Source organism: Anser brachyrhynchus (genome assembly GCF_964034855.1).
Source record: "Anser brachyrhynchus genome assembly, chromosome: 2".
In the NCBI taxonomy this organism is placed as follows: domain Eukaryota; kingdom Metazoa; phylum Chordata; class Aves; order Anseriformes; family Anatidae; genus Anser; species Anser brachyrhynchus.
Window position 1 is genome coordinate 97,154,525 of NC_137695.1, and position 16,663 is coordinate 97,171,187.

At 38.4% G+C, this 16,663-nt stretch overlaps 1 protein-coding gene across 1 annotated transcript in view; it reads right to left on the reverse strand.

The window, feature by feature from the left end:
* AHRR (aryl hydrocarbon receptor repressor) overlaps positions 1-16,663 on the reverse strand; it is a 93,072-nt gene that overhangs the window by 52,406 nt on the left and 24,003 nt on the right. Inside the window, exon 3 of the mRNA XM_080580429.1 lies at positions 15,822-16,003. Coding sequence (XP_080436555.1) covers positions 15,822-16,003 — 182 coding nt within the window. The remainder of the gene's footprint in view (positions 1-15,821; positions 16,004-16,663) is intronic.

Consider the following 16,663-nt stretch of genomic DNA (forward strand, 5'->3'; position numbering starts at 1 on the left):
CACAAAGTTGTACTTTGTCACTGCGGCTCTTCTTTCTAGCAGAGGAAACAATTCCACCTTACTTCCCAAAGTTAAACTAAGCTGGTTGAACACAATGCTCAGAGATTCAGAGGATGGAATATCTGTTGAAGCTAGAATATTTCAAGTAAGCACACTGACCCCTGTCTGGAAATTGTGACTTGACTTGACTAGATAAAGGTGATAAAGAAACAATGAAACAACTACTCCTTTCCCAGTGACCACTTGAAATTTAGTGCCACTGCAGTTCTGACCTCTCTTCTGGCCTCATCCTGTCAGAGATGATTATCTAAGTCATACTAGTGGTTTTAAAGACATTATCAATTACCACCATGACACTTAAAAGGTGTGTTTGCAAACCAGGCCTTCAAACTGACATTGTCTCTGGTTTCCTAGCCATAAGTCTTTAGGAGCAAGTGTAGAATCACTGTCCCCAAAAAATATGGCACTTAATATTAAATTTATTAGATATTTCTAAAGTGCTTTTTAGCATCAAAAAGAAAGAAGACTGAATATTGCACCGTGTAACATCTTCAAACTCTCTGCCATGTCACCAACTGTATATTTGGCTCACAAGAATAATCTCATCCCTTAAACAGATATACAGAGCTATATTGCTAGCATTTAATTATTACATGATTCTGATGATTCTGAAGACGTTGAAAACAGCCAATTCCTGCTGAACATAGTAATATGAAAGCACTCGGCACCTTGCATGACTGAGCCTTTGATAGCAATGAAAGTAATTCCTGTAATTTTTAACATCCTTAATCTTCTCCCACAAACATTACTTGTTTTGAGTAAAACTTGTTTTTTATACAGCCTCTTCCTATATGCAGAAATGTATATTGAGACATGAAAAAAAAATGAAATGCAGGTTCCATTTTTTCTCCACTTTTTGTCTTAGCCATCATTATAACATATTGGCATATTTTTCACACTAATCCTTACATTCATCAGTTCAAGATGTATTATCTAAGTTAGATTATTTCTCCCCCGAAGAAATGCTTTTGTAAATTATTATTTTTTGGGAACCTACAAGGCTTATAGGGGTTATTTGATGGCACAAAATTATTTTAACAAATTATTTTGAACAAAATACATGGCTTTTGTGACAAGTTTTCAGTAACACTGATATGCAATATAATGCTAACACGAGGGAGATAAGCATTTTCAGTACAGATGTTGAAATACTCCGGGGAATATTTAAGATTAATATAAAGTCTGTATATGTTTTGCAGTTACACTGAGAAAAGTGGAGTAGCTATTAAGTTGCTAATGGATTAGAAAAAGAAAACTTAATATATGTTGGGTTTTGATTTAGATCTGATCTTTTCTTGCTTTCAATCCTCTTCAATCAGCTTCTTTCAGCTGTTTCCAATATGTAAGTAGCCAATTCATTGCAGGTTCAAAGGTAAATGGGAATAGCGGAAACTTTATTTATTATAATAAAAAGTACAGGCAGAGATTTACTTCCTATACATACCTTCAACTTGATATATTCCATACAGATATAAAAAGGGAATACATTAAGGGGATTTCAGTGGAATTTTAGGGACACAGTAAATCCATGTGATACATTTTTGGCAAGACTTTTATAAAGCATCTTTCATGAAAGAAATTATGAGCTTCTCTGAAGGAAGTTTTAAAGTTTATTTGTAACTTCTCTTAGTAAGCATTTAATTTAGTTTACTGATATGCATTCTGCTTCTACTTCTAGTACAGATGTCAAGATTTTAGAAAATTTATCACTTGTGTTATCTACATGAGTGTACCAAAAATTGTAATCAAATAAATACTGGATTTATAAATGGAAATCTGCTCTGACTAATCTAAAAAAATGTTTCACTTAATGGTTGTGAATGTTTAGAGCGCTGACTAATATGTTACTGCTACATTAAATAGAAGAGAAAAGCATCTGTGTTAGTCAGTTGGGATTTTCTTTCCAAAAAAAAAAAAGAGAGAGAGACTAGACCAAATATAAAACAAACGAAAATGAAAACAAGTGCTTTGTAGTAATCCAATAAGCCAAATTTTAGGCCCAATCATGTAGCAAAATGAGGTAAGCTTTTCAGAAACGGTGATTATTTCTTAGTCCAAACCATGTTCCATCTCATGTTTTGGATTTCCAAGCATCTAAATAAGATCTAGTCACAGCCTTAGAAAGACAGGTATCTTGCACAGAATCAGCCATACAAGCCTTGTGATAAATAATCAACTTTGGGGTTTAACTAAACCATTAATTAATTTATTTACTTCCATACTTCTGTTAATCTACCAGCCACCTGTAGCTTGTCTATAACAAGACTTCTGTGCTGAAGGAACTGGTGTATAACCAAGCATGATTTCAGGAAGGGCACTTCATCAATAAAGGGCGATGTGAAGAAGACAAAGGATGGCTGTAGGGGAAAGAGTCAAAGCCACAAAAAGAGGAGAGAGGATTGATAAGGAAAAATATGTAATAGGCAAGGATTATTACAATCACATGGCCTTGATGGGAGAAAGGCAGACATAGAGATGCCCACAGAGCTGACAAAGCATGTTGCTCATCAGAGAAATGGGCAAGAAAGAGAAGTTATTAGCTATGATTTCTGTGGAACAACAGTGACATCAGGAAGGCCTGTCATACAGAGCTTATGAAATGAGCAGAACTCAAGATTTGGAAAACAGTCTTTGTGTTGCGTTCAGAAAGGAAGTTATAGTCCAGAAATGGTGGAAAGGCACAAGATGTCTGCAAGGTACGGAGTCAAGATGGAGAGAGGGAAAAGCGTGGGTGCTGCAAGGGTCCCGACAGTGTCCCTGGAGACTGGGCTTGAGCTCTAGCCCTCACCTCCTCACAGCCATGCCTGGGCCCAGCCAGGATCCTGGCCTTGGCCCAACCCCACAGAAGTGCCTGGTGCCTGCGTCTGGAGCTGCCCTGGTGCCCGCAGCTGCCCTGCTCCTGGCTGGGGTGGTGAGACATGGTCTGGCTCCAGGCCCTGCCCTGGCTGGTCTCATGGAGACCTCCATCCCTTTGGGAGCAGCCAGCCCTCCCAGCACCTTGACAGGGTTTCTGAGAGCAGATGCCAGAGCAGTAGTGATGCTGACCACGATATGCACAGGGGATTAGGAGAAAAGAAAGGAAGCACCAGTCTTGTGCATGGCAAGCGTTCAAAGACATGCCAGACAATTTTGGAAACTATGCAATGAGGAAGACTGAAAGGCCTGAACTGAAGAGACTTCAGTCTTCTTCAAGACTGTGAGGGCAGGTAAGAATGTGTAAAATCAATTATTAAAGAAACTCTGAGAAACAGTGTCTGCAGGTCACCTTATAATGTCCTTCCTTCAACATCAACACTGAGCAAATGCCTCATGCTGCTACTCAGAGACATCGCCACTGAGCACTCCATGACATAAGAGTTCCTGGTCATTGATACACATTTTCTGAAGCAGTAATTGGGTTAACTGGGGGTATCCACCTGAATTCTGGCAAGGTGTTTTGCTTATTGTTAGCATTAAATTTCATTTCATTTGCTAATTTTAAACTCCGAGAACAAAATGAAAATAAAAACATACGCCCTGATTACATTCAAAAAAGTCAATGAAATGCTATCAACAAACAGAATTTAAATTTAATTTATCAGAGATTAAATAAAATCTTGAAAAGACAGAATTTATTAAAAAATAAACAAAGGCCACTTAGCCTTGTCCTCTTCCATGACTTGGTATCCTCTTGTCTTTGGATTGAGTCCTTCCAGTGGATTTTTAGGGCTCTTAGATGGAAACACATTTGTCACCACAGAATAAAAAGCTGGTGACTCACTGACAAAGCATACACATACCTAGTATAAGACAGGAAACAACAGACACAGACAACACAGAGAGAACAATAAAAAAAAAAAAAAAAGATAAAAACCACCAAAGAGACTATACTGATGCATGTGACAGGCAATGCTCTCAGACCTAACAATTAGCAGGACTTTGAGGAGCAGAACAAGAAAGAAGGTTTTTTTAAATAAAACTATTGAAAGTAGATAATAAAGTGCATCTGTGAGTGGTTAAGGGGGAGAAGCAACACAGCATTTACTTGAAAATCTAATAAGTACATGATGGAAGCCAGTTCAGGAACTGACTATTAATCTTTATCCTCTTCCCTCTTGTTTAGCACACCTTTGCAACCTCCACATTTCCCCAGTCCCTATGCCTGGCCTTCATACTGAGATTGAATCTCATCAAATTCTCAGGGTCTCAGTAGACACCATGAATTGCTATTGAGGCATGTAAGACAGCATTTCAGAACTTCATGAACTGACTCTATAAAGGGATTACAAAGTCAAAAAGCTGAATGACAGCCTTGTAATTCCAATTATTTTTAAGAAGTCTCAGAAAGGAAGTGGTGTTTTATATTTACATCTGAAAGGCAGGCTCTGAATTCAAGATATTAATGGGTTTGCCTTCCCAGAAGTCTCATTAGAAATAATTTCTGACTATACTTGCACTAGTCTTGAAGAACAGTCTTCAAAGCAGCTATGACAATACTATGATATGGTTCTCACCCACCTCCATCCACAACACTATCTGGCAAGTGGTCTTAGGACAGCTTACTGGGTTTTGGTAATGCGATAAATGACAAGGAACACTAAAGCAGAAGGGACCTATTTGCAGTGAGCATGTGTTCTAGCTTGGTCTGAGCCTACACTCACTGCTCTTCGTCTCCATGGATCACACGTGTCATCTTGGTGTCTGCGTGGCATAGCCAGTGTATTTGTACAGACACAAAAGAATGGAGTTACCTGATCTGGCAAGCACCAGATAAGTTTGTCTGCACCAGACAAGCATGGAGTGAAGCACAAAGATCGTTGAGCTAGCTTTAAGGGTGTTGGTGTGGGCACAGCGTCTCAAGCTGCTATATGGAAATAACAGGAGCTTGGAAAAGGTCTGGCTATATATCCCCAAAGTGCAAAGTATTTTGTGCGTATATATCCCCAAAGTGCAAAGTATTCCCCAAAGTATCCCCAAATCTGCTTCTAGCTGCAGGACCAGCTCAGACATCTGCATTATTTCAGAGTTCTCTGCAGAGAGCTTCACCATGTACTGTAAGCCAAAAGTTAGGCAGTAGCAGAGCAAGAAGAGAAACCAGGAAGGTAGTCTCCCATACTGTTCTCTAGCCTGAAACTATTTGTCCTATTCGTCTTCAAAGCCCTTTGCAATTATATTATGCCAAGCTAAATTCCTTGTTCTGTTGGATAAAAGGTATTGTCTTTCCTTTAAAACATATCTGTGTTTAAAATTAGAAACAAAGTAAATCATTTTCTTGAAAGTAAAGAAACACATTTCCTCTCAGAGACAGTAATCAGTCATGAAACTGAGAACAAGTGTAAACCAAGCCAAAATTCATGCCTGAGGGAATGCTTTCCTACCTCCCATCCACTGCAGCACTGACGAGGGCAAAATTATTGTTATTACCTTCTACAATCACTGCAATTTCTAGCAACTTCTGCAGCAAAAAAACATTTCCTATGGTGAAAACCAATCTTGTTTCTATATCCAAGGATCACTTGGGCTGCAGTAGAACTAAACCTACACTAAGTTCTTTCTCAGTCTCCAACATCCAAATACAATTTAACTCAAGAAAATGAGGCCATAGAAAGACCATTCATTACAGTGTAGGAGAATAGAATTTGATCCACAGGGGGCTAGGAGGGTATTTCAACAGCTGGTAACAGGCTGGGCCAAGGAGGATCTCTGCTGCAGAGGAAGGATTGAGCAAGCACAGTGCTCAAGAAAGATCACATCTGTGAATACAAAAGAGCACGTATATCAGTCTACTGGTTTAGATGGGGCCATTTCTTTCCTTGTTATATGCCTACATTTATTTATATCAATGATATATGAGATGCATACTGTGAACTATCCAAATGGAACCAAGCATAAAAGCCTACCAAATCAGAATGGTTAAAAACGACTAATCAAGCTGGAGAAAGATAAAGACCTCTGCTTAACGGCTCAAACTGTCTGGGGGATTTCCCCTTGCATTGGACCAATATAGCAGCCGTGGTTTGAGGGAACACCTATAAAAGCAGCCCTTACATGTTTCTGTGACCATGTTGTCTGGTTCTGAGTGTACTTCTATTGCTAGAAACAGCAGAACTATTCCAGTGCCAAATGACCTTAGGAGAAATCAAATAGTCAAAGGTTCTTCTCCTGTCACTTGTCATTTTCAGGTCACCGGTTTTATAGTCAGACTTGCCAGTATCAAGAGAAACACTGAGGCCTACAGGAACTTTCAGCTGAATGGCGTTCAGCAATAGAAAGATGGTATAAGACATAGATCCAGAACTGGAAAAGGAAGTTCTACAAGAAGACTTGTAACCATGGTGTATTACCCAAAGACAGCACAAAGTCTATAGAGTCCAACTCTCTTTGCAAGAAGCCTGACACAGCCTAACAGCTCTAAGATTACAAGGTCTGCCAATATAAACAACCCACAGCACATGACACATGAGTACCAAAGGAGTACCAGAAAAGAACTGACAATTATTTATAACTAACACCCTTTATTTGCCATTATTCCAAAAAATAGGTATGGAATTTAGAGCCAGCCTGAGAATGTGATATCTAACATATCGTTGCACCAAAAGGTTCCCTTGATCTTCAAAAATGACAGGAATTCAATAAATTCTATAGTCCTCTTGTTCTTCCTGAATGTAGGCTTATTCTGAATCCTGCTTGAACAATCTACTCTGCTTCTCCTACAAAACATACCTTGTTTGCAAGAAACTAAGGAGAAAGCCAATGAGCAGGAAGAGGTAGCAAAACCTTCAATGCTCTTTCAGCAAGGCACAAAGGTGAGACAAGGTCCTCTTCCAAGAGTCAACAAAAGTCTCCCAAGGGTCAGAGAGTTCTTCTTCAGGTTATCCATGAGGACAAGCAACCTCCGGTATTTGTTACATACAATGAATGGTTTCCGCAGGAAATAAGGGGAAAAGAAAAAGTGAAGCATTGCTATAAGCAATGTGTTAATGTGATGCCATACAAAAATGTCAAAAGGCCTAGTCAAAATAAACCAGCTTGAAAAAGGGTTACATGGGTGAAAGTAGACATGCAGCTGCTTCTCCAGAATTGAGTCCTGCTAGGTATCAGTAAGGATTAAATGCAGCTAGCCGCCTTAATGTCTTGACACTTTTACTAAAATTTCACTGATGTAGCATTTTAGCTCTTGATTAGATAATGACTTGGAGAAGTAGGTCTTACTTCAATTCTGCATGAGAATATTCTTTCCTTTTTTCAGTTGCTGTATCGTTAAGAAAATGGTAAAATTATAGAGCAGAAGAAAGGAGATAATGTGTTTCTTTCACAAGAAGTCCCTTTTTGGCTGAAACATTCTAAATGTATTGGTTAATTGAATACAATGATTGAGTACAGCCACTGGAATAGACTTACCTGTTACCTACTCTGACCAGGAAGGTTCTTTTACTGCGCAAGAAGTTAAATATGCTGCTTGAAGAAACCTAAACAACATAAATTCTTGTAGACAATCTAATAAGTTATGGCTATGGACTACAGCAACAGATACCCTAAGGATATTTTGTATGTGTTTTTTAAAAAAAGTCTTTATTTCCCTTGCAATAAAGAAATCATTCAGGCATTCAATTTCAGAGGACAGCACCATGAGTGCTCTAAATCAGTAGAATGTGTCTTTAAAAAAAACAACTTGTAAACGTTAAAATATACAAATATGTTGGGCACTTCTTGACTCAAGGTATCAGCTTCAACCCTAGCTAAGCAGACTGAAACTGAAATCCTGGATTTGTAACTCAAAGTATAGGTTTCATCAAAAATTAGAGGCTTAAGGATAATCTGAAAGCCTCTCATCGTTTCCATAACTGAAATCAATATATAAATCATAGTAAGAAAGGATTAGTGGGAGTGAAGACATGGAGTCAAGGAGGCATAATTCCACGACTGCTGATCTAGGCATTTTATCCTGTTCTCAACATAGTGCCTCTTATAATACTTACTTACATTCCAGATCTTTCCTTCTTTTACTTTTCTATGTCTGTTCTAAACGTGTCCAGTATAAAAGACATGGAGAGTCCACCAAAGGTCCACAAAGACGACGAAGAGATTGGAGCATTTCTTGTGCAAGGAAAGGTTGAGAGAGCTGAGACTCGTTAGTCTAGAGAAATGAAGGCTCAAGGGGGATCTCAGCACGTATAAATACCTGAAGTGAGGGTGCAAAGAGGATGGACCAAGCTCTTTTCAGTGGTGCCCAGTAACAGGACAAGAGGCAATGGACACAAACTGAAACACAAGAAGGTCTCTCTAAACATTAGGAAATGCTTTTTTTCTGTGTGAGTGAGCAAACACTAGCACAGGTTGTGCAGAAAGGTTGTATAGACTCCCTCCTTGGAGACATTCAGAAGCCTCCTGGATACGGTCTTGAGCAAGCATCTCTAGGTGGCCCTGCTTGAGCAGGGTGTTGGACCAGATGACCTCCAGAGGTCCTTTCCAACCTCAGCCATTCTGTGATTCTGTGATTCACTAAGACTATGGTTTAACATTTAAGGGAAAGCTTCAGGCTACATGAACCAGCTAACAAATGAAAGAAGAAAATTCCCCCAAAAAATGTATTCAGTATAGGCCATAATTGTAACAATAAACACAAACTTATGAGTTCAGTTTCAAAACCTTTTAAATTTTGTTGTGGAAAAATCTTCCTTGCAAATGTTAAATGAAATCTAAAAAACATGTTTATACCAAAAGAGCAAAACTTGGCAATCCAGGGGAAAAAAAAAAAAAAAAAAAAAAAAAGAAAAAATAGCTGAGAGATTTTGGAAGAGAAAAAAATCTCTTGAAAAGAAAACAGAAATGTTCGGAAGGGCAATGGGAAGAAACTGGAAGCCTAAGAACCCCTCTGCTTGCACTGCAGTGGAGTCCTGGACTGTCAGAAGAGGAGCTTTGGTTCAGCTAAGCAGCACTCATAAAGAAATGTTGAATAGCGTTACGGTGTGGATAATGCACTGAAAGCAAGGCCATTCTTTGCTCCCTTACCCTTCTCAAGTTTTAATTTTGTAACTTTCTGGATTGACGTACCTCTCACCAGAAACACATCTGCCAGCTATAGGGTGTGGACTGTTGTACTAAATGTTCAAATTCTACAGTAAGGTACAGTCTCATGGTCTTTTCTTAGGACGGCCTAATGTAAAAAATCTAATGAACCTAAGGAATCTGAATAAAAGTAGTAAGAAATCCATACATGTTATTGAGCTAGAAGATCAACAACCATGGATACAGGAGGAGGAGATGAAAGCTGGAACAGATTGCAAGTAATTGTGGACACTCAAACTCAGGCCAGCTGGGAGGAATCCTTTGTTGCTTTCTTCTTAAAAGGGATAAATCCAATTTCCATTAAAGATAAACATCAGTGGGAATTGGATCACACCAAAGACATAACTGAGTAAGAGGAAATGACCTGCTAATATGATGTTAAATCAGAAGAAAGACAGAAACCAAACAGTGTGTGCTATCCTGCCAGAACTGGAAAAATAAATAAATAAATATTTAGAAGAGATTGAATTGAAAGGGAGAAACTGGTGAGAAGGTTGGGACAGTGTCTTGGTGAAAGTGACCGGGAAATCCTGGACCCAATGGCTCTTATAGCAGCAGGAATCCAAACAACAGCATAATGAAGACACCAGATCTCAAGAAGGAAGACTCCAGTACACCTGGAGAACTGGAAGGCGAAATCTCTTAGGACAGATATGTAAGGGAAGTAGAAGTTCAAAGTTCTTTCAACAAACCAGGCTGAAGGGAATAAATGTAAAGTATCTCAATAGCAATGAAGAGTGGGAAAGATAGCAAAAGAACATCTTAAGAAAATCCTGAGTTCTTGTGACTGGAAGCTCACAAAAAATAAATAAATAATGAAATAAAGCACAATTGTGTAAGAAGAAAAACAGAAAAGCCAATGCATAAAATAAAATGTATCAAGAAATGAGAGGTTATTAAAAGCACACTGGAAGTCCTTTAACCTTATAAAAAGACTGGGAAAAGAGTTTTCTGCTGCTCAGAAATAGATATTGAGATGCTACTCAGCTACAGATGCTACACCAAAAGTTTCAAGTGTTTATTGCCTTTTTGCTTTCATCAGCTAGGATCAGACAGATACTGCTGGCAAGTACTAGCAACAAGGTTAGCACCTCCAGTGCTTGCATAAGTTTAGTGTTTGCAAGTTGGTTGCATCTGGCAAAATCCATTGCAGCATGTTCTGAGACTGAGCTGAAGTATTCTCAGAGCTGTTAGCTATTAATCTATGAGAAATTGTGATGAGGGGAGATTTTGGAAGAGTAGAAGAGGGCAAACATGGAGCTTATCTTTAGAAAGCACGGGAAGAAGAAATCAAAGAATAGTAGGACCGCTGAGCTGGACTTTAATCCCTAGAAAAGCACTGGAAAAAGAAATCAATCAATTTGTAGAAACTTAATAACAAAGATATAGGAATCAACAGATCTGCCACGAATACGTTGCTGTGTCACACCAAATTAATTACCCTCTATAAAAGAACATGTGAATGGGAAGAAAGAACAACAATAGATATTACATGTCTTCATAACTTAGAAAAGCCTCACAATACCTTCGTAAGTAAACTAAAGAAACTTCTTGTAAAGAGGGCCAAACTTACTTACGAAACCATGGTGTGAGAAAAGTTGAGAAAAGCTATCAATCATTCTCTGTAAAATTGAAGGATGCATTGCATGGTGCCCTGAACTTATGTTGAAAAAAGACAAAAGCAGAGCAACAAGAATGACTAAGGAAAATACAGCTCTGGAGGGGAAATTAAAAAAAAAAAAATCAGGATCAGGGCAGGGCTGTTTTGCCTAAAGAAGAAAAGACTGGAGGAAACATGAGACACCTTCACGGCTGTAAAAACAGAGGTGTCACAAGAAAAGAGAATAAGTAGTTCTAAGAAGAGGGAAGGCTTAACCTGCAGTAGGAGAGATATGAACCGGATGTTGAGGATTGCCAAGGAGGGTGTGGAATCACTGACGTTGCACATTCATAAAAACATTACACAAACGTCCCTCAGGTTTAGGAACAGTTGATTATTCTCTGAGAAAGTCCCTTACAGGCCTATTTCCTAACGTGAAATTCTACATGGAAGCAGACAAACTAAAATTTATAGACAAATGTTTCATAGTCTGTTGCAATTCAGTTTAAAATCCACACATAACTTTGACATAAGGCAGTTCAAACAAAATGTCTCCACACTTGACTGTCACTATTTTCTGAATTACAATCTGGATTACAATTTTAATGTAAAATTTACAGAAACTTTTAATACATTTATTCTCAGAGTTAATCCAGGACTAGCTACATTCCTTACTTAGTCACCAATAAATCAATCACATTTTCAGCTTTCAAGATGAAATGAAGTCTGGAAGTAAGTAAATACAGAGAAGGCACTGAATTCTGGTACTAAATAAACACCGAACGTCAAAATAATAGCACAAGGGAGATTTTTGTTGAGAAGCCACTGTTTTCACCTGTGCATGCATGTTTATCTGTTCGCATGCAAATGTGTATGTGCATATAAACAGGAAAAATACACATTTATCCATACATTATATGTCTGGATGGGCACCGTAACATAGACTATTGGATTAAATTACTTTTTATCTGAATTATGCAGTGAAGGAATTAAAATGCCCTCAATTCTTGAATAACCAAAGAATCGCCCATATTAAAGTCTCTACTTTTGACATCTAAGACTGCATTTGGCAATATTAGTTATCATTAATTAGGAATGCTTATGGTTAAAAGCATTAATGACTGGCATTTTGAAGGAAAATTTGAGTGGCCTATCAGTATAAGATTATTTACACTAAGAACTAAAAATTAGGAAATTTAATTTCTAGTTCTAACTGTATTCTTATTTCGTCTGTTGGTCTATCTAAACTATCACAGCTGTTCTCCTTAGAGGTACCAGGAAGCTTATGTTAACTGCCTCTCAGAACAAATCTGAGATGCTAAAAGAACAAGGTGCTACTCTTTTTACATTGATCTGCAAAAGTAAAAGCTATACTAGAAGGGGACAAGTTAAATGATCAGTGAAAGGGAGTCAGGTTTGAAGTGGAACAAGACTACCATTTTTCCACCACTGGAAAAACTAAGAAATAAGATGTACTGAAGGATGTATTGTCGAGAGTGGTAAAGGAAGACAGAATACATGATCCAGGATGGAATACGGCCAAGACAGAGGTCCAGGGAGCTCAAGCGGTCACAGCCATTAAGTACCACTCCACACCCACAGCAGTCCCACCCAAGGCAAATTTTTGTGAGGGCCAGATGACCAGCACAGCTTCCTGTAGCAGTTGATGTCTCTCAGCCTCAGTACCCGTTCAGATCTGTGCTGTCTTGTACAAGAGATCTGGTGAGATTGTAAGGTTACCGCTGCAAGCCATTTTGAATCGCTTATCAGGAAAATGCAACACGACTAAATGCATGTAGCCTGGGGGAGTGGGACTATTAATAGAGCCACTGCCAACCGATAACAGAGATTGAAGGCTGTAAACCCAGTAGGCAGAGGAATTGTTCCGAAGCCAAAGGAGAAGGTTTCTACGAATGACAGAGGAAATCCACCAGAATGACTGTTAAACTGATAACTAGTATAATCTGCCTTAACAACCAGATCTCAATTTTGGAAAAGAGCCAGAACTTTTGCTTAAATAATTAACTAAGATGAACAGGCCATATGCTTCAAGGTATTAACCTGTAATGGTCACCAAGAAGGGAATACGTGACTAATGAATACTTGCTATCCCCTAATACCTAATTCCTTGCAAAGTTATTTCCACACCTGAAATCAAAATGGTGAGGTCACCCCATGCCCTCTAATTAGCTATTGATCTCTATAAATACATTTATGCTGCACACCGAGGATTCCAGAGTAGCTACTGAAAGGACACCTAGTGGCAAGTCAACGAGTATGTCTGGAAACCGCTGGATCTGTTGAAGGTGTGTAATTACAATTTGTCACTGGAATTGACGAACTGCTATAGGTTGAACGGCAATGTCATACGTGAACTTCTGTGTAAGACAGCACTTTGAAGCTTTAAGAAAAATTGCAAAAAGCATTCTTACAATTTTTTTAAACATAGGATTTAAGCTTAACTTCCTTAAAACTCAAAGAACAGTGTTTTAAAAGAAGGATGAACACGCCTGTGTGTCCAATTATGACTACAATTTTGAATGTGCTGAATCTCCACTGCATCAGTTTTAGGAATATCGGATAGCTGAACAGAACTCGTTACAGATATGATTTGCTTGATATTCAAGCCAAATTTCAGCATGCTAATCATTGCTTCTTAGGTCCTTCATTGTGCTCCACTAAAATGTCCTTAGCAATTCCTTCCTGTCTCACAGGCCATCCTTCTCCCCCACGAAGAAGAACAGCCGTAGGACATAAATTGTACGTGTTTGAGCTAATTTTACTCTTTTTTTTTTTTTTTTTTGGCCATCCAGCCTTACAGTCACTTCTTGACTGTGTTTATTCCAAACATCTTTATATGTACTAATGCCCTTGTGACCAGGAGATGCCCACAACAGAAAGCTGTATTCCAGATGGAGTCATGCTGGTCTCATGCAGAGAGGGATTATAACCTTCCTGTTTAGTGACATGCTGCCTCTGGGCAAACAGACCAAAATCCACACTTGGCTTTCTTGTTTATGTCAACATATCGTATTACAAGCACAGAACAATTTGCTGACCACTGTCCCTCTTCAATTATTGTTTTTATGTTCTATTTTCCAGGTTTCTCTCTTCTACTGAACACCAGTTCTTTTGAATTAATTGTCCCTGAGTGAATTAGTATGGATATTCTAGGTCAGATTTTCCAGATATATTTTTTGTATTCAATTTTATAATATCTCTGCATACAATTGGTCTGTTCTCTATCTTTAGTTTTTCTAACAACTCCTAACATAGTACCATCCTTTGATTTTAAAAGCCACAAAGAAGCCATTTCTGCTCTTCTATGCTCTTTCGTCACAACAAAGATCCAAACATTGGGGATAATCTTTGTTTGTTTGTTTTTTTAGGTGACTTCCTACCAAATCTTCAGTTAAAAAACCCAACTCTGCCTCATTTCTCCACAACACAACTACAAGGAAGTAGATGATGGCGTGACGTGAAGCCAAGGCTGCAGCTCCTTCTCTTACCAGACATTAGCACCCATTCCTTGTCCGGATCTGTTTCAAGGGTTCACCTCTCCTTCACTCCACCCTCCTGAACCTCCAGCCTGCTCTCTGTCTTAAAATGGCATGTAGTTTCCTTCCTTTACTATAAACAATGCTTTCTGTAACCTTAGTTTCACGATGTAAACATTTAAAAATAAGAATGAAGGGAACACAAACTATGTGTTCAATTAGGTAATTTGGGGATTAAATTAAATGAAGTCTCTTCAAACATGGAACATTTCAGAGTAATGAAGTCTGGCTTTACTTGTTTTATTTTATCCTTTAAAAAAAAAAAGGACAATCCATATTAGAAACTCAGAGAGAAGAGTAGTAAAGGCAGCTGAAGACAGCTTATTCCTTGTGAATCCAAGGGAAATGAAAGCAGAGCTCAGAGGAAGGGGTAATAACACTCAGGTATGTGTACAAAGGGGAAGAGAGGCACTCTGTAAATTGCCGAATGACAGAGGCTAGGCAGCCAGCTGCCACCGTTGACATGGGAGGCTTCTGCCATCAGTAACATCACCACCTGTAACATGATACGTGATGTCAGCTTGTAGCATGTCATGCAGCCTGCCAAAGCCTCTTCAAAATCTGGCGTTATTTTTATACTAAAATTTAAAAACCAAAACCAAAACAAACAAACAAAAAAAAGAGGTCAACCAACAAATATTCTTCAGTCAAAAATAAAAGGTCTCCCTTGTACACGCTGTACATAATAAGGGATAGTAACAGAAAGGAGTAGTAAAGAGTAGTAAAGGAAAATAACATCCATAAATAATACTGCTGTTTATCTCTGCAGCCCACCTATAAGTTTTAGTCAGTTATACTCCTTCAAATAGGCTTTTATTTCTCATTTAAAAAAAAAAAAAAAACTTTTGAGAAGATTTTCATTGTTGAATCCTTAATCCAGATTTTGCAGATTTTGTGAATACTGCAGTAACAGAAGAAATGAAAACTGTCTTCAAATTTGGAATAATTCTTGTTCTGTACATCTCAACACACACATTTGGCTTTCATTGTGTGGTGTGCCAGACAGCTACAAAAACAAAGTGTAGCCTATTACAGCTTTAGTCAACACTTTAAACTTCAGATCTCACTTATACCAAAAGAAAGTGATCTTCCTGGCCATTCAAGCAAGGCTATTTCCCATTGTGCATACAGTAAATACAGATAATACAGTAGTTTCTTTACTTTAACGTCGTATTTAAACAGACATTGTAAACATGAACGATAATAGCTTCAAAAAAGGAGCACAAAGTAGCTACAGGTATTACATCTGTCCCAAGCCTCTTTGCTAGTTTAAGTATTCTACAGTCATGTTTTCCTGTTTCCTAAAGTATGTTGAGGAAGGGTGGGGGTTATCCCATTATTTGGTAAAAAACACACAAACAGCATAGGAGGAAATGCACATTTCCAAAGCAACATCTCATACGCAAGATAAGTACGTTCAATAATAGAGATTAGATCTTTCTTTTTTTACTTTACCAGTATAATACTACATTTTAATTTTATTCACGGTTAGTAGAAAGCAGCAATAAGCAAGAGGGAGACTTTTAATGGCATACTGATATCTTAAAGAAACCTACCTTGAAAGAAACTTTTGACTCGCAGATAGCTGACGCTAAGGCGCAACACGGACAGTTTGTCCAGCTTGGATATTATGTCGGGTGGGAAAGGCAGGAGGCTGGCCAGATGGTCAAGTTCTGCATTCAGACGGTCCCTGTGCCTCTTTGAAGGATTTGATTTTTCATTCCCAGCTGCAGGCCTTCTGTGGTGGAGAAGAGAATCACATTTTCGATTACCTGTTTTACCTCCAGGTAGTATAAGCAGGGACTGAGATGTTGTCTGCAGTCAGTTGATAACAGGTGTAGTTAATCTAGGTTCTATGCAAATCTGCTAAGTTTCTATCCCCAGCTGTAAAGACATTTTAAATTTCACCATTCTGCGTTTGCTGTTGTGCAAAGACATGGACATTGGCCTCTCTTTTCACATCTACCCAGTGGAAAACGGATGAAGAAATGATATCTCTTATTCAGGACCCTCTGATCTTAGGGGAATGGGCGCTATCTTTGTGTCTTAGTGAACACCAGAAAAAAATGATTTCTCATCAATGTTGTACAAATCAGTATCTGAACAGCAGAATAAAATTACCATGACTAATGGATGAACCTATTCAGCACCCACTGTATTCATTTAAAGCATCTTAGTGCCCTCCGTTTAATGACTCAGAATTAACCTGTAGCTCAGGAGATAATCAAGAAAAGAGCCTGTCTTTGGACATGATAAAAAGAGTACGGGAAGCGACATGAAGAGACGTTCTTTTGCCAGGCTCAAAACTCCCTTGAACTTTCTCCATTTTATCTTTTGTATGTCAGTTGTAACAAAGATAAGAATTTGGTTTCTCTCTTAAGAACATTCATATTCCTCC